The 27,249-nt window shown below is 45.0% G+C and overlaps 1 protein-coding gene across 1 annotated transcript; it reads left to right on the plus strand.

The window, feature by feature from the left end:
• Positions 1 to 26,408, plus strand: LOC311225998 (germ cell nuclear acidic protein-like; the record flags this gene model as incomplete). Its single annotated transcript, XM_084311380.1, has 10 exons — positions 1 to 15; positions 1,680 to 1,872; positions 1,970 to 2,042; positions 4,903 to 4,985; positions 5,340 to 5,696; positions 7,002 to 7,167; positions 14,120 to 14,264; positions 14,381 to 14,519; positions 20,811 to 21,015; positions 26,120 to 26,408. 10 exons carry the CDS (start codon positions 1 to 3, stop codon positions 26,406 to 26,408), a joined length of 1,665 nt encoding a protein of 554 aa, XP_084167506.1.
• Positions 26,409 to 27,249: the final 841 nt, after the last annotated feature.

The following is a 27,249-nucleotide window of genomic DNA, read 5'->3' on the forward strand; positions in this document are numbered from 1 at the left end:
ATGAAAAGAAAAAAGGTAAACAATTTTTTTTAACACTTTCAGTGCCGGCCGTGTTTTCCTTTTTACCCTGTTGAATGCCACCATCCACGGCCAATGTTAACGTTAATATCGCCTAATCTATGTTTTAAATTATGGCTATGTGTCTAATCTGCCCGTCGCTTATCAAAGACTCATTTCCCAGTCAACATTGGCAAGGCAGATTGTATTTTTATCGCTTCATTTCCGTTTGATAGCATTTTGAAAATCACCCGTTTTCCGGGGAAAAACAACCCAGATAATCGCCTTTTACTGGAATATTCCAGAACGTTGTTATTTGTCTGCCTATTTATGAATCGTTTTCAAATAAACGCTAGATGATTGATAGTATATGTATGCGCACGCACGCTTGTGCCGTGCGCTGATAATCGCTGCTCTTATTTCCTCATGGCTTTTACAGTCAAAACAGCCATATCACATATCACATAAACGCTTATATATCCGTGAAAACGAGTCTGATTATCCTAACACTGATAACATAGATTCCTTACCTGAGGTCAGATGGTATCCAAATGGTTTATTCCAATTTCCGATCGCCATTCGAAAAAATCTATAAATGTATTGATCCATCGTGTGTACACTATAACCCATATTCGCCGTGGCTCAGAGGCTCCAGAATGAACTCTGGTAGACCCCGGCTGCATCAGTGAGAAGTAAAATGTGGAGTCAGAAATCCGTTCTCCCATTCACTTTCATTGAGTCCATTCCAAAAGGGTGATTTACCATCTGGGAGACGATAGGGGGCGCTTTTTTCACATCTGAGCGCCGGCGGTCCCTGGATCTCCAACGGTAGGCTCGCGTGATGCAATATGATTTCAGATCGCTAATAATAAAAAAAAAAAAAAAAAAACGAGAATACTCGTGACCGTGGCATTCAACGGTCGGGGCGTAAACCCGAGAAAAGCCGTGAGTGGCACTCAAAGTGTTAAAGTGCAAAAAAAAATTTAATCTTTTTTTATTACGGCATCTCACGTGAATCGATACTCGGTAGTACCGACGTGTTTCGGTAAGTATCTTTTAAAAGTACCGAATTCGGTACCCATCCCTAGTGACGGCTGCCTCCTCGTGTACCGGAGGGGACACGGGATGCAAGGCTTCGTCCTCACTGCAGCCGACCAGTGGGAGGCATAGTCTAGCAACGTTCGAGACAGGGGAGGGGAGAATTGAAGGGAGAATTGGCGAGGCGAAATTGGGATGGGAGAAAAATAGAAAATAAGGAGAAAAAGTGGATACAAAAAAATAAAAGAAGATCCACCAACAATAAAACAATGGGTAGGAATAGTAGAGGAGATACAGGATATGGAGAGGATAACTCGCATGCTGAGGCTACAAGAAGAAAAATTTGGGGAAAGATGGGGAAAATGGGAGGACTATAAGGGGAACGAGAACGACATCACAGAGGAAGAAACAAATACAACACAAGAAGACGAAGGATAAAGGAGGAAAGAAATTCAAGGGAGGTCATTGAACCCATGTCACACTTTTTTTGTTTTAGTCTTATCATTTATGTTGAATGTTTGTTGGAATATATTATTATTTTTGTCTGTCAACTGTACTGTAAATTGTGAAAATGTGAATAAAATGTGAGTTAAAAAAAAAACTGGCTATACTAATAATTACATCATTGATACCGTCTGTTGCAGCTGGTGAAGGATATCGGCAAGCCCCGCCATCCTGCCACAAGCAGTCCTGGACTCAGGGAAGCTGTGGACCTCCATTCCCCTATTCCACTACTGTTTGACAGTGAGGAGGACCCAGAGAAGGAGAACCACTTCTCCACTCACGGCTACAGGAACACGCCCTCGAACGAGTCCTCTGATGACAACTTTGACCAGTGTAAGAAGTGAGGGTGGAAGACTGTTGGTAGCCATGTTTAAATGCAGTAATTTGTATGTGACTTGAGATTGAGTGTTATGTGTGTTTTCCACCTCAGTTCTTGTAGATATGGCTACACCCAAAGCAAAAGCAGCCTCGCAGAAACGCTGTCGTTCTGCAAGGAAAGACTGGTAAGATAAGGGGAGAGTGGATTGAAATGTTTATTTTGGTATGCAAGTAGGGTTGGGTACCGTTCACATTTGAACCGATACCAGTAACAGTTCCTGGAATTCAGTACCGGTACCCAAAGGTACCCTTTTGTCAGTTCTTAACTCTCTGAAATAACAAAATAAAAATAATTCTGTTGTAGAAAATAAGTCCAAACATCGTTATTTATTTAAAACATTTAGTTATTTATTGTTGTAACACACAAATCGCATGATCATGTATTGTGTTTTTAAATGTTTAAATATCAACATTATCTGGCCATCCTCAGTAAAATATGATCAAACTCCTCTGACCTCGTCTGGTCTTTCCAAAGGCCCAAGAGACGGGACGGTAATATATATATTTGTGGAAAAGGCTCCCTCTTGTCTAGTATATTACACTCCTAGCCTTTATACTAAACATCACCAAGACAGCCTCCAAAATAATTGACTCCATCTACACCTCACGCACGTCACCCGCTCTGGTAAAATAGTCAACGATCCCTCCCACCCAGCACACCACTTATTCCAGCGCATGCCCTCAGGTCGCTACAGGTCCATTTTAACCAGACACACACGCTTCACAAAGCAGTCCGAACACTAAAGCGGCACGGTGGTGTAGTGGTTAACACTGTCGCCTCACAGCAAGAAGGTCCAGGGTTCGATTCCCGCTTGGGGACCAGGTTTCCATGATGCCAGGTACCCAGGTGGGGAATCTCCCAGGCCTTTCTGTGTGGAGTTTGCATGTTCTCCCCGTGCTCGCAAGGGTTTCCCCCCCGATAAGATAAACCCAATGGAAAAACATGCACAACAACAGATCGCTAACGCTGTGGCGTCCTTGACGAAGACGGACAGGAGCACTTGGATTGGTCCCCTGGCGCGGCTCACGTTGACGCCTGTCTGCTCCCGGCTGCCCTTGAGGGGGGGAAGGACGACGGGATGGGTTAATCACAGAGACAAATCGCATCTGCAATCCTAAAAGACAATGCATGCGTGTGTGTTTTTCCGGTGTGTGTGCTAAACTAACCGCTGTGTGTACCACTAAAAACATTGAGTGTTGTTGCTTGCCGAATAAAGACCTCTGCAACAGGTCCTGCATTATTATTATTAATATTATTATTAAACACCCTGGCCCGCCCCCCTTTGCACAGACGAGCAAGCAACCGTCACTGACTGACACTGTTACATGTGACTGTCCTGTATGTATACATGTATTTATTGTGGGGATTGGGAGATGGGAGGGGGGCGTTTGATGTCTGATATTTCATGTTGATTTCTCAGTGCTTTTAACAAACTGTACCGCAAACAATTACCACCAACCATCGTTGTGTGGCATTAAAGTATCTTGTATCTTGTATGTAAAGGTACAGACATTTGGTACCGATTGATCTAGTGTGAATTGGTACTCGGTAGTGCCGATGTAATTCGGTGAGGGTATAGCTGTGTTTTGATTACATTTCAATTTAGCTTCTCTTTCATCACAACGACAAAGTCTTTTGTGAGGAAGTCTAACATTTGGTCCGATTGTGTGTGTTTTTTTTTTTTAGTTCGTCTGTCCTGGTGGTGAGCTCAGACAGTGATGGCAGCTTTGAGACTTGTAAGTAGAGTACTGGGCTTTGTTGTGAATGGATCATACTATTGTGTGACTGTCAGCAGCCATGCATAAGAAGCATAAATGACAACAACAGCAACAACATACATACAAACAAAAAGAGCAATCCAGATGAGTTTAAAAGGATGAAATGGTTAAATTTGAACATTTACAAAAGTAATTTAGTTCTAACCACTGAGAAGCAGTGGGCAGCCACAGACCGACGCCAGAAAACCGACTCCAGCTGATGTGCCAGTACCTTGATTAAGGGCAACGGCAGTAGTGTAGCATGCATGTCGGAGGAAACCAGAGGAAGACCCACACAAATACGGGGTGAACATGTAAACTTGTGTGTAACTATTACTGTATTTTCTGATCTTGCACATTGTAGTCCTGAACCGAGTGAAGAGACCTAAGCCCAACGCTAAGAAAGCATCACAGAGTGGCAGTGAAGACAGGTGTGTTTTGATGCATTTTATTTTTTCACACTGTGTCTGACATTGAGTGCACTTATGGTGCTTTTCCACTGCCTTGCCGTGCCATGGTGAAATCCGTGCTCCCGCTTTGTTTACCATTTTCCACTTCCTGTGCGGAGCAGCGCCAGCCCATGCTGGCTTAGCTACTACAAAACACCCTACCTGTGCTGCAACCTGACACTACAGACCTTGATTGGTCAATCGTCAGCCCATGCCGATGTTAATGGTATTTCACCGCACTACAAGCTCCGCAACGTGAAATGCGTATCATAAACTGATAAATCTTGTGATCACAACAGCGATTATGTTTTCCAGCAAATGTCTTAGTTACAATTACATACAAGTACATGCACACACAGTGTTCTGGATACTAGCTTATATCCCAGATACGGCCTTAGTCTGAGGATAAGGTATACGCATCTTCATATCCCATATTATAGTAAAGCACTAAATTGAATATTTCTACCTCAGTCTTCTTAGGTACTTGCTTAAGATATTTGCTTAAAATTATTCCTACTTGTGAGGCCAGTAATGCCCATTCAGCGCTGCAAGCCAGCTCCACATACTGTACAGTGATTGAGCGGAATCCTCGAGCTGCTTTGTGACTTTATAATTGTAAATCGGGTCATTTAAAATTCAGGGCTCACCCAGGTTATTGTGAACAGGAACTCAAATAGGGAATACTCGAGTATCCCAAACAATATCGGAATGCATGTAAACACACCGTGATATTTGTTGCGTCGGGTAATCCTCACATCTACCTCTGTTTTACTCTCAGCCTCAAAAACTTCATAGTGGATGTGGATAACATCTCATCTGACGATGACTTTGTTGTTGAGATGAAGAAACCCTCTTCTAAAGGTAACCAATTATCTTATCTGTGCTCTCTTGTTATATACTTAATAGAAAAGCGACACAATGAAAGGTTGTTTGTGGAGAAAGTAATTTTCCAGATAAAAGTGCCATTTGGCGGGCGCTTTTATCCAAAGCACCTTAAGTGCAGACATCTTTTAGCATGGATGCCCCCTCCTGGTGGAATCGAACCCATAACCCTGGGGGAGGGTTAGTGCCTTGCTCTATCCATCGAGCTACTGTACAGCACCACAACAGAATGACATTTTGTTCTCGTTGACTGTTTTACAGTCTCAAAGAGCACAAGACGCCCAGCAGCCCAGCCTCCGGTGAGAAAACCTCTGTCCCTCTGCGACTCTCCAGTCTTCCTCAGCGACAGCGATGATGATGATGATGATGATTGTATCATTGTCAAAAGCACTTGGGGGACTCGACACACCAAGCCGCAGCCACCGAAACAGGCTGGGAATGTTAAAGCCCAAGGCGGCGATCGAGAGGAGAACTCCCCCTTGCTTTCTCTCTCCTCCTCCCCTCCTCTCCCCGTCTTTCTTCTACCCCAGACGCCTTCACACGCCACCTTCCTGACGCCCACACCGGCCCCTTCTAAGCGTACCTGTTCAGCGCCATCGAAGTTGCAGGACTCGGACAGCTCCGAAGAGGAGTTCCTTTCCTTACTGGAGAGGTTGAAGAAGAGAAACTGCAACCACAAAGCCAGTGTCGGCACAACCACAACACCATCATCAAATTTGCTGATGACACAGTAGTGGTGGGCCTGATCTCTGCCAACGACGAAAGGGCCTACCTGGAAGAGGTAGAGAACCTGTCACAGTGGTGTCAGGAGAACTGCCTCTCCCTGAACGTCAGCAAAACAAAAGAGATGATTGTGGACTTCAGGAGGTCGGGGGTCAAGGACTACAGCCCCCTCAGCATCGACGGGGCACCAGTTGAGAGAGTGAACAGTTTCAAGTACCTCGGAGCCCACATATCCGAGGACTTGACATGGACCACACACATTGACAGTGTTGTGAAGAAGGCACGACAACGCCTCTACTTCCTCAGGCGCCTAAGGAAGTTCCAAGTCAGTCAGAAGATCCTTAGGAACTTCTACTCATGTACAATAGAGAGCATCCTGACCGGCAACATCACCTCCTGGTTTGGGAATAGCACTGCACAAGACCGTAGCAGACTACAAAGAGTGACACGTTCAGCCGAACGCACAATTAGAGGGGGGCTTCCCACCCTCCAGAACATTTACAACAAGCGGTGCAAGGGGAAGGCTAAGAGAATTATTAAGGACTCGAGCCACCCGAACAACTGCCTCTTTGAACTGCTGCCGTCAGGCAAGCGATACCGGAGTCTTATGGCGAGCACAGAAAGACTCAGAAGGAGCTTCTATCCCCAGGCCATCAGGCTGCTAAACGAACAAAAATCGCTAAACGAACAATAATCACTATGCAACAACCATCAAATGCACACAGCACACACACCCACACGCACACACTCACTCAAACAAACAACACACTGCAGCACCCACTCTCCACACTTTAGATCACACAAACACACTTACACTTTATATTTATTGATAAAGGATTTGCACTACAACTCGTACACCTACTGTGAATTGTACCTAAACTGCACCTCGTCCATTTATGCCTTGCACTATATAGCATTGTATATTAGTACACTGCACAGTATTGTATATTGTATGGTAACTACGTCTACGAACATTGTACATATGTCTAAACTGAACACTGTGACCTCTTTTTTTACTTCTAATTTTTACTATGTTTTTATTTCATACTTATCTTGTCATGCACAGTCTCTGGAGCGCAACAGTAAGAAGCATTTTGTACAAAAGTATTCTGTACTTCTGTATGACAACTATTAAAGAAACTTGAAACTTGAAACTATCCATAATACAGGTAACACTCTGAATTCAACAGTGTCAGCACACCCGTCCACAATACAGGTAACACTCTGAATTCAACTGAAGCTGATGTCTGATATGATTCTCCTTGGATCCAGAGTCCGGAACAAAGCCTCCCGTGACGATACCTCCTATGAAGGGACTGAAGGCACCAGACCCCAAGCCATTGGGGACGACACCGATGCATGTGAAAACCCCAGGGCGGCCCGCGGCCTCCAAACCCAAGGTCTCCCAGACCGATCCCAGACCTGGTCCTACCAGCAGGTACAGGGTCTGACCTCTTTCAGATCATATCAGCAGCAATGCTATTACTACTGCAAGCACATACAAAACAAGATAAGATATTTAGTGATGCGACGGCTACGTGGCGTAGTGGGCAAGGCGCTCGCCACGAATGACGGAGACGCTGGGCTTGCCTGTTCGAGCCCAGCGCTCCACATTGCTTTCAGTTTAGCTGGTCGTTCATACTAATACACATTGGCCGTATTAGGGGGTGGGAAACTGATTGGTGGGGATCGGGCGTTGTGGACAGCGACTCCTACAGGTCGGTTGGTGCGCCTGTGCAGTAGAATCAGGAAGTGTCGGGGGCAGCGTGAGCCTTCCATGCGTTACTCCTCGCCACTGAGAGATCGAGCTGCGCAGGTGAAAAGATGCGACTGCTGTTACCTCAAGTACCGGAGGGGACTTGTGCTATGTATGACTTAGTCCACATTGCAGCCGGCTTGTGGGAGGCAAGAAACAGCGTTCGTGACAGGGGAGGGTTGAATTGGATGATACGAAATTGGGATGGGAGAAAATATAGAAAATGGGAGAAAAAGTGGATAAAAAAAATATATATTTAGTGATGCACCGATGTGAAAATTGTGGCCGATACCGATAACCGATATTAATATTGCTGTTCTGGCCGATACCGATATTTACCGATGTCGATATCTCTGTATAGAAAACACTTTTTTATGATAATCAAATAAAGCAATTTTCCAAAACGCATTTTTTTTTTTTTTTTTTTATAACTTTTGCAACTTATTTTCAGAAATGACAGATATTTTGGCCAAAACATGTAAAAAGATTTTTATTTTTTTTTTATATCTGCCATATCTTGATATCGGACCGATACAGATGTGTAAAAAAAACGGCCATTTCGGCCGATATTTTATCGGCGGCCGGCGCCGGCCAATATATCGTGCATCACTAAAGATATTGCTTTATTGATACAATTCGAGCGTCATAACAGCATGGGGGAGGGGAGGTACAGGTATGGGCAGGGTAAAGGATGAAATAAATGTAGGAAATCAAATTAAATCTGTATATATATACGAGAAGAATAAACTGTATAACGATATGATTAACTCTGAAATATAAAAAATATGAGACAAATAAACTGTATATACAAGGTGCAGGTGAGGGTCTCTGTACCCTAGCATGATTTATGTCATACCTTATATTCCGTGCAGGTTTTGGAGGTTAAGAGTCGGACACACTTAGTGGTCAGACATTCCTTATAGTTCTCAAGTTCTGCAGTCGTTAGTTCTCCAGCTGTTGGCAGCAGTCAATGCCCACAGTTGTGGAGCCTGGCTGGCTGAGGCTGTTAGTGGAGTGTCAGGGCCCAGGGGGGTTTGAGTCTGTGTGTTACAAAGGGTCAGATTAAACCGAATATATATATTTATTGCTTGAGATCCCTTGTATAATATTTGTATATCGTTTGATATCCCTTGTATATTGTTTGTATATATACACGGAATATCCCTTTACCTGGGTACAAACCAGACCATAATATTCGCTCTCCTATTGGACAGTGACCCCTAGGCGCCAACGACCATACCCCCAACGGCAAGTTCAAAGGCAACTCCAGGCATGTCTCAACATGCCCAGGGTCTGCGCAGTAATACGAGACAGAACTGAGGTTGGCACTAGATAATTCACCTTACGTATAAATACGGCGCAGGTGTACACAGCAGCACTTGTCTTCTAAACCTTGATGCCTTCACCACGAGACAACGTGCAGTGAAGTGAGCAACTTTGCCTCTGAATAGAGCCTTGAGAACCGCGTGCGAATAGATTGCTAAAGTGTCAGAGTTTAACGCAGTACCGTTGAGTTCGACTTATTCTAATGTGAAGTAATAGTCTATTATTTATAGTGTATCGTGCGGCTACCGTTCTTCAGTGACCAGCATTACCACCGGTTCGTCGTGTATATAGCTAGTGCACTTATCCAGGCTGGGCGGCCTAAACTCGTGCCCCCACCCGAGGAGTCCTAGACGAGAACCGTTGGATATGTACACCGGAGAACCCACACCGGCGACTGCAGAACCTTTTCTGGTTGGATTATATTGCTTTGGTACCGTGACTGCTGGAGCAGAGAACCGTCGACCCCACTATCGTTTGGGATCTACCCCCCGTGAGGATCATCACTCGAGCCCGCCTCTAGGAAGAGGCTGGCTAGCTGTCTTCCATGCTGTCGAGCATACTGGATTATAGCTGTTGCTTTGTCTACTGATCAAGGGAGTACTGCACTGGCTCCTGTATCTGGAACCTCGTTATTCCTCGTTGACCCAGACTTTGTACCCGAACATTCCTCTACCCCGGCCGGCCTTACACCCGGAGGGAACCCCCCAGTGTCTCCAGCTGGTACTAGTGTGCCCTATGTAATTGCTATGCCACAGGTGGCGTCAGTTTAGACCCATCTTAGTATTCATACTATTCTCATTGACTTACGCTCTTGACTTACTTTACGTGTGTTCTTCGCCATACAAGCGCAAGCATAATTCTCAATCTGTAACCTAACGTTGCTTTGATAATAATAAATACCCTCTAAATAGTACTTTATGTGTCATTGCCGTATTCTTGTGTGGGTGTTCACCATATATATTCATGTACTGTATGGCCAGTAATTAAAGTACATAACTAGTAGTGGTTTAATATACCATACTCTTCAATACAGTCAGGGAATTGTACCCCTCAGTTACACTGTGACTGAACGTGCTCCTCATCTTGGCTAGCTCCTCATAGAGGGGGTGCGGGATAAGTCTGTGGCTGAACATGCTCCATCCTCATCTTGGCTAGCTCCAAGGGGTTCTCCAGGATAGCGGCCAGCTTCCTTCTCATCCTCCTCTCTGCCACCACCTCTAGTTTGACCAGCTCGACCCCCACTACAGAGCTAGCCTTCCTCACCAGCTTGTTCAGTTTGTTGATGTAGCCCCCCCCCCCCCCCCCAGCATGAAAGCAAAAAAGAGGACGCTGGCACTACAGACTGGTAAAACGACTGCAGCAGCTTATTGCACACATTGAGGGACCCGAGTCTCCTCAGGAAGAACGGTCTGCTCTCCTTTCCTGTAGAGGGCCTCTGTGTTGTGATCAGTGATGCCACTAACGCGTTACTAAGTAACGCGTTATTGTAATCTGATTACTTTCCCCCGAAAATAGTAATCTAACGCGTTAATCTTTACAAGCCAGTAATCTGATTGCAGTTACTTGTTCAAGTGGCTGTGCGTTACTATTTCGTTACTATCTCATCATAATGCAGGCGGAATGCAGTATTTTCTTTCGTTTTCGACAGTCAAATATACGTTTGGAAAGCTTTTCCTTGTATTGGGGAGTGACGTCACAGCACGCAAACTCGCGTGTTGAGCCATGCTGGTGGGCGCGGCTGTTATTGTTATTATCAGGCTGACCTGCGAGCTACAGTAGCAGGGAGACGCTCGCGCTCGTAACGCTTCCTTGCACTGGAAGTTCACTAGTCTACTTAACGTTTGTGTAAACTAAGCCGGGTGAAAAAAACATTCACTTTGCGGAGGAAACAAAATACTGTCTACCGCATATGGAATATACAGAACAGCACGACCATCGACTTCTACAGGACTCGGAGTCGGAGCTGCACCAGCCAAACAGTATGTTCCACCTTTGAGTTAAACATCTTTTGCTTGCACTATTCATGAACATGGAACACCATACTGCAGTATGTAGGTTGTCAGTAGCACACTGACAACACTGCAGTATATATATTCCCTCCCCGCCGTGTGTATATTTCCCTCCCACCCACCCACCCCCTCCTAATGTACAGTCCCCTCCCCATCATATGTATATACTCTGTCAGGATCTAGGGGTAACAGTACTGTATATTTGAATACCGCTTATGTCACAAATGTATCAGTACTAAATACCTATATGTCCCTATGCCATAAATGTCATGTATGTTGTGTATGTCATAAATGTCTATATGAATTGAAAATGGGGGACCCTGATGGAAACAAGACAAACGTCTTTCTCAGGTCTGCATCCCCTTAACAATTGTATGTATTGAGCCGTACTGTATTGTACCCATTCTGCAATCTGTTAAATAAAGTTTTCATTCATTCATTCACACAATAATAAATAATAATAACGTAGAACCATATCTGAATGGGGCAGGCCTCAAAGGTAGGCTACATATCAGCCTACATGTGGTGTTATTGACCATTTATCTTTTGTGAAATCTATAGATCTATAGATAGGCCTACCTGCCCTATTAGTACATTTTACTCAAACTGAGTACATTTTACTCATTTTTTTTTGTCATTCTTATGTTGTGGCAGCAGCAGGGGGGACGACTTCGTAACCTAGTTACTTTCAAAGTAACTAAGTTACTCTGATAATCAAGTAATCAGTAAAGTAACTAAGATTACTTTTTAAAGGAGTAATCAGTAATCAGTAATCAGATTACTTTTACAAGTAATCTGTGGCATCACTGGTTGTGATGTAGTATAAGGAGGTAGCTTACCAATAAGGGCCTTAAAAATGAACAAATACCAGTGTTTGTTGTGCCTCTCAATCAGTGAGGACAAACCAACCTTCTCATAAAGGACACAGTGATGAGTGTCGTATCGATCATTAGTGATGAATCTGAGGGCAGAGTGAGACACTTCAGAGATTTATGGGTTGAGGCCACATAATGAGTGTGATAATGTGCTATGATTGGCCCTGAACCCAGATTGGTGTGGTCTTAGTACAGAGTGATTTGAGAGAAAGGACTTAAGTTAATTATTCACTAAAGACTCTAGACTTTCGCTAAGCAGGGTTACTTGGAGATAGGACGGTAGGTATTTAAATCATCTCTATAACACCACCTTTATATAACGGCATCACATGGCAGATTTCCAGACACTAGATAATCTTCCTGTTGAGATAGAAAGATAAAAAATATGCATCAATTGCTCTTTAATTAAAGGAGCAGTCAAATTATCCTCACCAGTTGAGGTCCTGGGATCTGTGGATTGGAGAGTGTCTTAATACTTCATCACGTGAAAAGGGACTAAAGGGGAATTGAGCGGTGTGATCCACAGAACTCACACAATCAGTGTCTATCATCATCATTAACATTAACAGGAAGAAGTCCGATATATTCTCTATCAAACAGGTTCCCAGCAACTGAAAAGTGTTTATTAACACTTTGATCGCCGGGGTTAAATTCATAATTTACCATCCCTCGCCAGCCCTATTTAACATGGAGAAGTTCCCCTTCTTTGCAGGGCTATAACTTTTTAAATTGTATTGCTAAATTGACATTACCATGGCCCATTCAAAGTCCTATATCTATTGTGCAGGGTGTAGCAACGTTATACTTTTTCATTCACATATTCATACTAAAATACGGTCTAAAGTATAAGTATGTTTTTATCGTTTTCTGCAGCTTTCTCCAGAACGTGATTTATAGCCCTAAATGCATTATATTGATGATTGTATACAGTTTGATAGCAATCGGCGCGAGATAAAAAATCTCAACTGCACGTACTTCTAGAAGTTACTACATTTGATCTGATGTTGACCGGATGGGCGGGGGGTCGTTTATAATTCCGTGGGCAACGTTATATCATTCATCTAGTGTGGGTGATATGATCATTAGAGCAGTTAGTATAGAAGACATTACAAAATAACGCTGAAACTCACCGTAGCTTCCTCTCGCCGTTGGGAGATGAGCGTGGAACAGAATTTTTTCTATTATGGGATGTAGAAATACCAGATCCATTTCCAGGTTGTATAATAGTATATACGTCCAAATCATGTTGTTTATCGAGTTATTGGCAACGGATCGATATCCATTGTGTCGAGCTCGAGTCCCGGGACCTATAGCGAGTGATCGGACCAAATTGAAATGAGCACCAGCTTCCACTTCCCTGTTTCTTCCCTGGGCGATCGGCCACCAGATGGCGCTCTTGGACCGTTAGAGAGTTGACAGGGGCTCACCAGTACATATAATGTCTCCGGGGGAGAAATATGATTTCGATCACAGATTTTTGAAATATTGATATCAAAGACGCTGTCCAGCGTCATCGGCAGAATAAGCATGGCGGGGAATGACGTGTTCCAGCGTCAACGGCGATTAAAGTGTTAAATGCAAGACAAATTTTGTTCTGGCTAGAAATAACACAATCGTCAACACTAATATAAGCGGGTAGTGAATTAGAGGTCTTGTTTTTCTTTAAGTTAACTGCCTTCCAAAACTTGTAATTAAATGTATTAGTACTAGTTAAAAAAAAGTTGTAATATGATTTTGACTTTCTCACAGCTGTGGTACATCTGTTTAAAGGCAAGCCAGTGTTGTGGGTCACCTGAGCGTCTAGCACGTGACCAGGCCTTATTCCGGTCATTAAGCAGAGTTGACAACTCATGCGAGAACCAGGGTGCTTTTCTATCTTTAATTCTGAGTCTCTTGAGCAGAGCATGTTTATTGCTCAGAGAAATAGGAGTATTTGTGAAGAGGTCAAGGGTCACCTGAACATCGTCAGACTCTGCCGTGAAGAGGATGTTGCTATGCATAATATCTGGGTACTGGGACAGGATACTACAGCACAGAAAGTTAGCTGGATGATGGAAGTGGACTCTTGGTGTACTTAACCATAGACATATATAAAGGCTAGATGACTCACCTGCGCTGCTGGCCAATGGAGACCGACGTTGCCACATGACCACGCACCATTTTGCCACAGGCAGCCCGCCCACTCATCATAACATGAATGTCTACGGTGCATGTACTATTGAAATAACCATAGCATGCAACATTTTCAACCGGTTTTCAAGCGGTTTGGTTTGTTATAAACGTCAGAGGTGTAGTTTATCATACACCTCACACCTCAAATATACACCATCACCATTTTCTTTTAAAATTAATTAATCATTATTATATTGATAATTAATTATATATGTATATATATAATTGTTTTGCACCTACGTCTCCCTCCAGAGTGGTGGTGTGTAAGACGCCCGGCTGCTTCCTCCAGTCTCTGTCTGCTCCCAGCTCCCGCTACGGCTGTCGCTTCAAGCAGAACAAGGAGGAGCTCACCAGCAAACTCTACCTGCTGTACAACACAACCGTGTTTGGCATCCAGGTGAGCACGTTCTCACATTCTGCTCTTTTAAAAAACATGTCTTTCTTCGGTCATCTCTTCTCTGACCTGTCGATGTTTCTTGCACTTGTTGTCTGCACCCCCTCCCCCCTTTTCAGCTCCCTACCACCATGTCAGTGACTTGGAATAAGAAGATGACGAAGACCGCGGGCTATTGCGTCACAAGTCAGGAGCGAGGGCCGGGGGGAAATCGATACGCCCGCATCGAGCTGTCCGAGAAGGTGTGCGACTCTGCAGGTATAACGCTGCTCTGTAACAAGACCTGTCCTGATGACTGTCCTGATGACTGACCTGATGACTGACCTGATGACTGTCCTGATGACTGTCCTGATGACTGACCTGATGACTGTCCTGATGACTGTCCTGATGAATGTCCTGATGACTGACCCTGATGACTGACCTGATGACTGTCCTGATGACTGTCCTGATGACTGACACTGATGACTGACCTGATGACTGTCCTGATGACTGTCCTGATGACTGACCTGATGACTGACCTGATGACTGACCTGATGACTGTCCTGATGACTGTCCTGATGACTGTCCTGATGACTGACCTGATGACTGACCTGATGACTGACCTGATGACTGACCTGATGACTGTCCTGATGACTGTCCTGATGACTGACCTGATGACTGTCCTGATGACTGACCTGATGACTGACCTGATGACTGTCCTGATGACTGACCTGATGACTGTCCTGATGACTGACCTGATGACTGACCTGATGATTGTCCTGATGACTGACCTGATGACTGACCTGATGACTGTCCTGATGACTGACCTGATGACTGTCCTGATGACTGTCCTGATGACTGTCCTGTGAATGGTCTTTCCCAGCAAAGCAACATGTATAAAGTACACAGGTCGAGCAATGCTAGTATGCTATGCTTGCTAATTATTTTATTTCATTTAACCTTTATTTAACCAGGCAGGTCAATTTAGAACAAATTGTTATTTACAATGACGGCCTGGCGAGAGGACAAAAGGTCCCCTCGAAGTGTAACGGGGAAAGGGGACGAAAATAGAAAAGAGACAGATGGTACATATTCACAGAGGTAAGGGAAATCATTAAAACAAACAACCCAATAAAATTACAAAGGGGCATACATGAAGCAGAACAGTCAAATTACAGTTAAAAGGCTGGGTGACCGTTGCAGGTGTGTAAACAACTCTGCGATAGTCATCTCGTTGCAACTGCTGGGACCAGCAAATTGGAAGGAGGAGTGTGGAAGGAAGTGTTAACATCTAGCGAGATATGGTGAGCAGCTCTGGTGTTATAGGGAGTAGATGACCATTTTAAATAAGGAGGGGTCAGACCAAGGAATGTTTTGTAAATGAGTGTAAGCCAATTAATTTCTCGTCGAGGGTAACAATGGCCAATCTACAGATGTGTACAAGTCACAGTGATGTGGTGAAAAGGGGCCGTTATTATGCTCACGTTAACAGGGTTCGCACAAGGTCCTTGAAGTGCTTAAAGTGCTGGATTTGTGTCCAAAAAAAGTCACAGAGTGGAATTCCTTAAACAGCCAATTTTTTTAACAAGGTGCTTAAAAAGTCCTTGAAATTCAATCAACCATTCACTTTGAAAACAGATTTGTTCATCCATGATAAAATAGTTCTGAATCAAGAAATATAAGTGCATCTGGCCTTGCCGTCCATTAACCCCATGTAATCGCTCACCTTGTTTGTAGAGCTAAACCTATATTTTATATTATAGCTATGGGTCTAATAACGCTGTCGATTGTCAGTGAGTTGCTTCCAGTCAACGTGCAAGAAACGGATACTTTTTTCATTCGTACATTTCCGTTTTATACCGTTTTGAATATGAATATAGTTTGGGTGCTTCTGAGTAATTCCAGGAAAAAGACGCGATAATAGCGTTTTTGTGTAATTCACTTATCGCGTTGTAATTTTTCGCCTGTTTATCGAATCTTCCTGAAATCAACGCTAGATGATCATTATGTCTCCTCGTGCATACATGAAATGGGCCCTGGAGCGCGGCGCTCCCCCCCTCCCCTCCTGCACCCAACGGTAAACAGCATAAACACACAGCACACACAGATAGCTTCAATCGCGGGAGAAAGAAATATCAGATCAACGCAAGATTGGATTTATAGAGTCCTTACCTGGTATCTGATGTAATCCAAAAACAAATAATCCAATTATCTGATCGCCATTCCAGTTATCCACAGCGATCCTGTCTCCAACGTTATTGGGCATTGCACATGAACGGGCGGGCGGGGTCAGTTGTCCAAGCCATCCCTACAAGCGTGTGTTTTGCCGGAGTGTTTAGGACACCGTTTCTAATGGAGTGCAATAGCGGCCTGAAGGCTTTAGAGGGCGGTATAAGACCGTCTGCCAGCTCAGACACATTCAGAACAGTATGCACAAGGTGCCCCGCTGAATTATGAATGGCAATGGCGAATAAAAGAAATACCGTGAGAAAAACTTAGATCTACGTTTCCGGCACTCAACCGTCGGGCGACAGAAACGTAGTTCTATGTGAAAGGCACCCAAAGGGTTAATCTAAAGTGTAACTAATTGTCCGAAATGGGTTTTAAGCCATCAAATTTGGATCCGATTTTCGTGTCAATAAAAAACTGCATTTAAAAGTGAATTACAAGATACAAGATACTTTAATGCCACACAACGATGGTTGGTGGTAATTGTTTTCGGTACAGATGTTGAGCACTGGTTATATCAAACATAAAACAGACATCAAACATCAAAAACGTCAAAACATATATACATAAATACATATAGGACAGTCACGGTAACAGTGTCGGTCGGTGACAGATGCTTGCCCGTTTGTGCAAAGGGGGGTGGGCCAGGGTGTTCAGTGTTTGGACTGCTGTGGGGAAAAAACTGTTTGTGAAACGTGTGTGTCTGGTTAGGATGGACCTGTAGTGACCTGAGGGCATTGTATCCTTTTTTTTTTGTATTTAATTTTTTTATTATTTTTTAAACAAACACATAAACAAACATGACAACACACAATAAGATATACAAGCATTAGTTGACAGTGCACATCCAATGAAATCACATTTTAGTTAATTGTCTTATATAGGATATACCCTTAATACCTGTTATCTAAAAACCTACACACATATGCTCCAGCTCGTACCCCCCCCCCTCCCGGACAATCCGGACAAAATTGGATAATCCATCCATCCATCCATTTTCTTTTTTTTTTTTTGGTCCACTTTTTCTCCCATTTTCTATATTTTCTCCCATCCCAATTTCGTATCATCCAATTCAACCCTCCCCTGTCACGGACGCTGTTTCTTGCCTCCCACAAGCCGGCTGCAATGTGGACTAAGTCATACATAGCACAAGTCCCCTCCGGTACTTGAGGTAACAGCAGTCGCATCTTTTCACCTGCGCAGCTCGATCTCTCAGTGGCGAGGAGTAACGCGTGGGAGGCTCACGCTGCCCCCGACACTTCCTGATTCTACTGCGCAGGCGCACCAACCGACCTGTAGGAGTCGCTGTCCACAACGCCCGATCCCCACCCATCAGTTTTCCCACCCCCTAATACGACCAATGTGTATTAGTACTGACGACCAGCTAAACTGAAAGCAAATGTGGAGCGCTGGGCTCGAACTGACGAGCCCAGCGTCTCCAGCATTTCGTTGACGAGTGCCTTGCCCACTACGCCACGTAGCCGCCCTGGATAATCCATCCATTTTCCCTCGCTCCTAACCAGACATTACCATTATATGCTAGCTTTTATTTTCTCCACCACTTCTAACCACAATGTCATTTTGGATTCATTGAGACCCAAAATTCTTGCTGTATATATTTCTTGATAGATCACATCGAGATATGTAATAATCCAGACCTTTCGGCAAATTTTTTCCGGTTGGAACCATCGTGATGCTATCAGCCTTTTAGCCACTGTGATACCCGATAAAACCAATCTCTTTAGCTGTGGATATACTGCACACTCAAAAACATCATTCAGCATTGTATCCTTTTAAGTGCCCTTTTAAAATGGAAAATGCTAAAAATAGTGATTAGAAAAGTACTTGAAAGTCCTTGAATTTCATTTTGCAATGTCTGTGGGAACCCTGCGTTAAGTAGCAGAGGTTGTCTGAAGGAGTCGTCTGCCAGCAAAGATCACCTCAGACGTGAAGAGAACAAATCCAGTCACAAAGCGGATTCAGCGTTATTGAAGACTCCTGTGACTGATGAGTAATTATCATTACTTTAACCATTTCTTCACAAAGCCCGTCTAAAGGGTTCACTCTGGGTCACAGGGACCTCTTTGAACGGGGAGTTATCCGTTTCCAAGAATCTGTTGCACGTGTCGTCGTTCTTCTTGCACATTCGAAGTCGACGGACTCATTGGTCAAACAGGACAACTTTGTGATAGTTTGATTTCGATCGTCGTCGTCTACGCATGAGCCATGTGGTGGCATCTCTCCTGTTACTTTGAGCAAAGAAGGTCAAGAGTACAGAAATGTAAAGGTTTATTTCATTACCGGGACAATGATCTGAATGTTCACAGCAGACGACAACGTGCATTTTTTTATATAATTTATGAGTAAAGAAATTACTTGTGGAAATTCGGTAAGGCACGATCATTGGTTTGAAATATAAGTGTAGACTTAATTTATGGGAAAACATCTTGGGTGGTAACCCAGGGTAGGTTCTTAATTAACCCAGGGTAGGTTCTGGTTCTTAATTAACCCAGGGTAGGTTCTTTATTAACCAGGGGTCGGTTCTTTATTAACCAGGGGTAGGTTCTCTGAGCATGAATGCTCTTTCAGCAACACCCTGCTTCACACTCACTCACACAGTTGCAGACATTCACACCAAGGCGCTGTTGACACTGTTGGCCATTTTGCCCGAAGACTGTGAACATACTAATTTGGTCATGCTACACGCACGCGCACACACACACACACACTATGTGTTGCAGAACATTCTCAAACAAGTATTTTTCACAGATCTTGAAAAAAATCTTGTGGTTTGACAGTTTAAATGGATATAGCCTGACGGTGCAAGACAAGAAATGCAGAAATAACTTCTCGTAAAGGAGCACAGGAAAGCTTTTGCATCAACTCAGCTATTTTCCACCGCAAGAGACATTTAAGAAACGCGAGTTATATTTTTCACTTCAGCCATCCAGTCGTCTCTGCCCTTAGTTACCATGGCAACCACCCACTGCGATTCCCAGCCTTTTGGCCGAGATCGTTATTCATATTCACAGAGCGGGCGTGACATTTGATGTGCAACACACAGCTTTTGCAAGGCTACAAATTTCTAAACACAAAATGTAGATGAGAAAATTGAATGGCAGATTACTCGGTCAACCCCTCGAGGGGTCTTTGTTTTTTTTTTTGTTTTTTTTGGTATTTTTCCCCCTCCATTTTCCTCCGATTTTCTCCCATCCCAATGTTAGTCGTATGCCAATTCCCAGTCCCTTCCTGGTCGCTGCGCACTTACCCCCCACAGTCAGATCATCTGGGAGAGTGGAGGCTACCACGTGCTTCCTCCGACACACGTCCAGCCAATCACCGCTTCTTTTTCACCTGGCAGCGCGGATTCTCATTGAGAGGGCGTAGCGTGTGGGAGGACCACACTATCCCCCTCACGTCCAATCCGCGCTTAGCAGGCGCCCCGACCGAACTGTAGGAGTCGCTGTTTACAACGACCCGGACCCACCCCGCCAGCTTCTCCCACCCTCTGATACAGCCAATTGTATCAGTGCAGACGGCCAGCCAAGCTGGTGACAACCCCGGAGCTGTGAGCTGGATTCGAACAGGCAAATCCAGCTCAGCTCCGGGGCTGGTGACGAACGCAATCTCCGCTTGGCCACCTAACCGCCTACCTCGAGGGGTCTTTGTAATAAACATGCTAGGACACCTGAGTGATGTATTTCAAGGTGTTTGTCAAGTTTTGTTTTATTTGTCACATATAAGGTACATGTACATTGCAGTGAAATGCTTGGTTCTGTACTATGAGCCTCCTAAGATTGTGCTTCATACAGTAAAATGTGTTGGATGTTTAAAAGAACACGGCAACATTTTGGGAAATTAGCTTATGGTCTTCTCCAGAGAGAGACAAGAAGATAGATACCAGTTTCCTCTCTGTGCGTTCAGTAGAAATCTATCTGGCTGCATGTTACCCTAGTTTAGCACAATGAATGGAAGCGGACAGTGACTGGTAGCCTAGGCATTGTCCAACTAACACCTCTCCCAAAGGCTACCCGTCACTGTCCGCTTCCATTAATTGTGCTAAGCTAGGCTAACATGCAGACAGATGGCTTTCTACTGAACGCACAGAGAAGGAAACTGGTATCCATCTTCTTGTCTCTCTCTGGAGAAGACGGTAAGCTAATTTCCCAAAATGTTGGCGTGTTCCTTTTTAAAGTGAGCGTGTGGATGTGTGTGCAACGCATGTAGAATGGATGGGTTAGTGTTGCTGCATAGAGTCACTGAGCGTCCTGATGTGCTTGAATATCTTTGAAATTGCCAAGGTAATTGGAATTTGTTTTCTATCCTTCCTTGATTTCCCAGATCGTCTGAGGGACACACTGGTCCACGAGATGTGCCACGCTGCCACCTGGCTGATCAACGGCGTGAGAAACGGCCACGGCAGCCTCTGGAAGCTGTACGCCCAGAAGGCCACGCTGGCCCACCCGGAGCTCCCCATGGTGACGCGTTGCCATAGCTACGACATCAAGTACAAACACCAGTACCAGTGCACCCGCTGCAAGAACACGTACGTCGTCCAACCACACTCTCATTTCGGGAACGTTCAGTGGTGGAAACATTCTATGGGAATTAACCCTTTCACTGCCACACGACAGAAGGTTATAACCCTTTACTATCCGCACAACCGACGGTCGCCGTAAAGGGTTAACCTTCTGTCGTGTGGCAGTGAAAGGGTTAACCGTTTTGGTTAGTGCGGCAGTGAAAGGGTTAATGGGAATATATGGGAATTAACGAGAATAGAATGGAATTATGGGGGTTGTTCGCAGGGGTTGCTACGAAAAAAAACATGCTCTTTATTTTTTAAACCAATAGTTATGACTTTATTTTTTTACATTGTTTGTATTTGTAGTGCGCTACACACGAGAGTGCACTGTGCCGATGGTTGTAATTCTACTGAATTCCCATTAGATGGGATGCCGCAACGTTTGTCTAAAGAGAAGTCTGTTCACTCTGCCGCCATCTTGATAACGGGACTAATGAGACCTGACCCCTGTCTCCATGAATGGGGAGTCTGACCCCGGTCTCCATGAATGGGGAGTCTGACCCCTGTCTCCATGAATGGGGAGTCTGACCCCTGTCTCCATGAATGGGGAGTCTGACCCCTGTCTCCATGAATGGGGAGTCTGACCCCTGTCTCCATGAATGGGGAGTCTGACCCCTGTCTCCATGAATTTTTGTATTTGTATTTATTGGTTTAAAATACAGAGACAGTGCATATTAAGGAACATTTGACTGTAAATATGCCAGTTTAGCCAAGTTGGCTAATTTTCAACTGTAGTCTCTGGGGCAGGTGACATGAGCACAACAATAATTAAAACATAGTACAATAATTAAAACACAGTAGGAATCAATATAGGTTACAATACACTAAAATACATACAAATAAATACATTAAAATACAACCCCTCAGTTAAAAAACATAGTACAATAATTAAAACACAGTAGGAATCAGTATAGGTTACAATACACTAAAATACATACAAATAAATACATTAAAATACAACCCCTCAGTTAAAATGGTCGCACACTTGACCATCTCTCAACCATGATTTTAAGTTAGTTTTAAATGAGATGTAACTTTGATACTCCCTGAGCCGTGTTGGCAGACTGTTCCAGGTGTGGGCTGCTCTCACGGAAAAGGCTGTCTGACTAAAAGCAGACCTCCTGTTTGGGACTACACAGTCCCCTCTGACTACAGACCTGGTATATCTATCAGCAGATGCTTTCTGTTTTATGAAAGTACAGAGGGGGGGAGGAGCCAAGCCATGTAGGATTTTATAGGTAAGGCAGGCATCTTTGAATTTGACAAGATTGTCCCAGCTCAGTAGGTTCTGGTTTGTTATGCTATGACAATGGTGGTGGCTGTTTGTTTTCCTGTCCAGAACTTTCACAGCCTGATGGTAAACTACCTGTACAGATCGTAATGTTGTACAGGAGGCTTGTGTCCAGCTAGTCAGACAGTATGTTAAGTGTGACATAATAATGGCATTAAAATACAGTGCTGCTGCTTTTGTTGACAGAGAGTTTCTGATGTGACGGAAGTTTGATAAGTGAAACTTTGCATTGTTTAATACCGATTTAATTTGTTTTTTAAATGTAAGATTGGAGTCCATTTTTATCCCAAGGTATCTAAATGGAATGGGGAGTCTGACCCCTGTCTCCATGAATGGGGAGTCTGACCCCTGTCTCCATGAATGGGGAGTCTGACCCCTGTCTCTCTGAATGGGGAGTCTGACACCTGTCTCCATGAATGGGGAGTCTGACCCCTGTCTCTCTGAATGGGGAGTCTGACCCCGGTCTCCATGAATGGGGAGTCTGACCCCTGTCTCCATGAATGGGGAGTCTGACCCCTGTCTCTCTGAATGGGGAGTCTGACCCCTGTCTCCATGAATGGGGAGTCTGACCCCTGTCTCTCTGAATGGGGAGTCTGACCCCGGTCTCCATGAATGGAGAGTCTGACCCCTGTCTCCATGAATGGGGAGTCTGACCCCTGTCTCCATGAATGGGGAGTCTGACCCCGGTCTCCATGAATGGGGAGTCTGACCCCTGTCTCCATGAATGGGGAGTCTGACCCCTGTCTCCATGAATGGGGAGTCTGACCCCTGTCTCTCTGAATGGGGAGTCTGACCCCTGTCTCCATGAATGGGGAGTCTGACCCCTGTCTCTCTGAATGGGGAGTCTGACCCCTGTCTCCATGAATGGGGAGTCTGACCCCTGTCTCTCTGAATGGGGAGTCTGACCCCTGTCTCCATGAATGGGGAGTCTGACCCCGGTCTCCATGAATGGGGAGTCTGACCCCTGTCTCCATGAATGGGGAGTCTGACCCCGGTCTCCATGAATGGGGAGTCTGACCCCTGTCTCCATGAATGGGGAGTCTGACCCCTGTCTCCATGAATCATCCCTATCTAAGAAGCTGTCATGCATGTCGTTGGTTTTTTCCTTCACGTTTGTGACAAACCGGTCACAGCGGGTGAAGTTGGGAATTAACATCTCCGATCCCAAGTCTATCAGCACTGGCTCCCCACAGGGCTGCGTTCTGTCCCACTACTATTCTCCCTGTACACCAACAGCTGCGTCTCTCTGAACCCCTCGGCCACTCACCTCTGTGGCCATGAAATATTTCGAGAGGCTGGTCAAGGATCACATTTGTGCCTCCCTCCCCAGTGATATGGACCCTATGCAATTTGCATACAGGCCAAACAGGTCCACTGACGATGCGGTCTCCCAAGTACTGCACAGCACCCTCTCTCACCTGGACCGTCAGAAGGGGGGCTATGTGAGACTGTTGTTCATTGACTACAGCTCAGCGTTCAACACCATAGTCCCCACCAGACTGGTGGACAAGCTGATCGAGCTGGGTCTGAGCTCCGCTCTGAGCGCCTGGATACTGGACTTTCTGAGTGAAAGGCCCCAGGCGGTCAGGGTGGGGGGTCAGACCTCCAACAGCATCACACCCTGAGCATCGGGTCCCCCCAGGGCTGTGTTCTGAGCCCCCTGCTGTACTCACTATACACACATGACTGTGTGGCCAAGTTCAGCTCCAACTCCATAGTGAAGTTTGCGGACGACACAGTGGTGGTGGGGCTGATCTCGGACAACGACGAGAAGGCCTACCGGGAGGATGTTGAGGTACTGGAACGCTGGTGCCAGGACAACAGGCTGCTCCTGAACATTGGTAAAACCAAGGAGCTGATTGTGGATTATAGGAGAGGACAGCAGGAGGCTCACACACCACTGAGGATAAACGGGGCTACCGTGGACAGGGTGAGCAGCTTTAAGTACCTGGGGGTCCACATCGCAGAGGATCTGACATGGACAACACACATAGACTCAGTCGTAAAAAAGGCGAAGCAACGCCTCTACCACCTGAGACAGTTAAGGAAGTTCAGAGTATCTGGGAAGATACTCCAGTCCTTCTACTCCGGAGCTGTAGAGAGCATCTTGACTGGAAACATCACTGCCTGGTATGGAAACGGCACAGGACAAGAAGGCCCTACAGAGAGTGGTGCGCTCAGCCGAGCGTACCACGGGTATTGCACTACCACCCCTGCAGGTCCTATACAACAAGAGGTGCAAATCCAGAGTCTGCAGAATAATGAAAGACCCACACCACCCCAACAACAGCCTGTTCATGCTGCTGAGGTCAGGCAGACGCCTGCGAACACCAGCTACTAGGACAGAGAGACTTCGGCTCAGCTTCTTCCCCCAGGCCATCAGAGCCTTGAACACTGAACTCTTCACACACAGGCACACATGAGCACACACACGACACACACACTGTACACGCTCACACACTAGCAGCCACTTTAACATGAGCAAGCACACACTCATGCTGCACACGCCCACACTTATGGCCACTAAGGAAAGGTCACTTTAAAAATAGTATAGTATAACCGGAGATTGTATAAATTGGCATGTACAGAAAAGACCCAGTGCCTCATCCGTAGCTAACAGTGTATTGCACTACCAAAGGACCTAGCATGTCCTCCATGCTCTGTAAATAACTTATGTACATATACCGATATGCCCTACTATGTTACTTGTTACTTGTTTATTGCACAATGTTACTTGTTTATTGCACAATGTTCTATTGGATTCTATTATATGTTATTGCACATCGTTGCGGGCAAGACCACCCGCATTTCATTGTATACTTGTATGCCGTGACAAATAAAACTCTTGACTTGACTTGACGGTCAAACTCCTGAAGTTTGCGGACGACACCACCCTGGTGGGTCTCATATCCAGGGGGGACGAGTCCGCCTACAGGAGGGAGATCGAGAGGCTGCTGAGCTGGTGCAGCTGCAACAATCTGGACCTCAACGCCCAGAAAACAGTGGAGATGGTAGTGGACTTCAGGCGGAAGGCAGCCCGGTGGCCTCTGTGGAGTCCTGCCGCTTCCTCGGCATGACACTCTCCCGGGACCTGAAATGGGAGCTGAACACCATCGCTCTCAATAAAAAGGCCCGGAAGAGGATGTTCTTCCTACGTCAGCTGAGGAAGTTTAGGCTGCAGAGGACTATGATGGTCCAGTTCTACACTGCCATCATCCAGTCCATCCTCACCCTCTCCATCATCACCTGGTTCCCTGCAGCCACGGTCCAGATGATGGTTTAGAACGGGGATCAGAGGAAAAAGATCAAAGGATCTAAAAACGTATTATTACGTGTTTGACGCTCAAGCGTTGGCGGTGAAACACGTAATATATTACGTGTTTGGCGCCCAATGAGCTTAAGCAAATTTTAGTTTTTGGGGAACATTTCCAAAATTCCAGCGCTCAACTCCCTGTGGAAATTGTTTGCAACCCTGCTCTGAACTGTCACTGGAAAAATCAGCTACTTGAATTGTTTAGAATTAACACATTGGCTCAAGGGATGCATGGCCACCGATCATGCCAATATGCGATTGTGATCTGTGATCGATTGTGATCTGTGATCGATTGTCTGCCGATTTTATCTCAGTCATTGCATCCCTGAATAAGATTAAATTAAATTAAGATTAGATTAATAGTATACCTCTCATTTACAGACTTCCATGTCCATTCCCACGGAGCATGTTCTTAATGCTCTCCTGTACCATGCCCCCCCCCCCCCCCCTCTCTCTCCACACAGGATCGGGCGTCATTCCAAGTCACTGGACACCCAGCGGTTCATGTGCGCCTTCTGCACGGGACAACTGGTCCTGCTCACCCCCTCTCGGGCTCTCGCGCCCTTCGCTAACTTTGTCAAAGAGAACTATGGCAGCGTGCGCAAGGAGCTGGTGGGGCAGAGCCACGCGGAGGTGATGCGTAAACTTAGTGCAGACTTTGCCTACAAGAAAAAACTCAAAGCTGAGATACATGCTGCACCCCACACACTGTACATTTGTCTCGATGTTGACTCATTCGGCACCGGGGATTAGTCGGGCCTTGTCGGGGCCCTGTGGTCGCATTGCCACACGCTGAAATATAGGACTGAGTCACCTTGTTTGTAGAGCTATAACTTAACTATATTCTATATTGGATACTTGGATAGTAATGAAATGGCAAATTATCGTCCAATATCCAACCTACCATTCATTAGTAAAGTACTTGAAAAGATAGTTTCAGTTCAAATAAATTCCTTTCTTGAAGAAAACAACATCTTAGAAGAATTTCAGTCAGGATTCAGAAAATATCATAGCACTGAAACTGCCCTCACCAAAATAATCAGTGACCTCAGACTAAACTCTGACGAGAATAAGATCTCCATCCTTATCCTGTTAGATCTCAGTGCAGCATTTGATACAATCGATCACGATATTCTAATCGATCGTCTTGAAAACCATGTCGGTTTCTCAGACCATGTGCTAGGCTGGTTTAAAACATACATCAGAGGGAGGAAATTCTATGTTAAACTAGGAGATCACATGTCTGATATATACGACAACAACTATGGAGTTGCACAAGGGAGTTGCTTAGGTCCTTTACTCTTCTCCCTTTACATGTTACCGCTGAGTGATATCATCAGAGAACATAATGTAGATTTCCATAGCTATGCGGATGATACACAACTGTACATATCTGCTGAACCAAATGATACAGCGATTAGCTCCATTACAGACTGCTTACTGGCAATAAATAAATGGATGAGTAAGAACTTCCTGAAACTAAACGAGAACAAAACTGAAATTCTAATTATCGGCTCCAAAACTAAAAAAGAAACATTAATAAAGAACCTGGGGGGACTAACCCCTTGGATCAAATCTGAGGTCACTAGTCTTG

Source organism: Notolepis coatsorum (assembly GCF_963971535.1).
Source record: "Notolepis coatsorum genome assembly, chromosome: 3".
NCBI lineage: Eukaryota > Metazoa > Chordata > Actinopteri > Aulopiformes > Paralepididae > Notolepis > Notolepis coatsorum.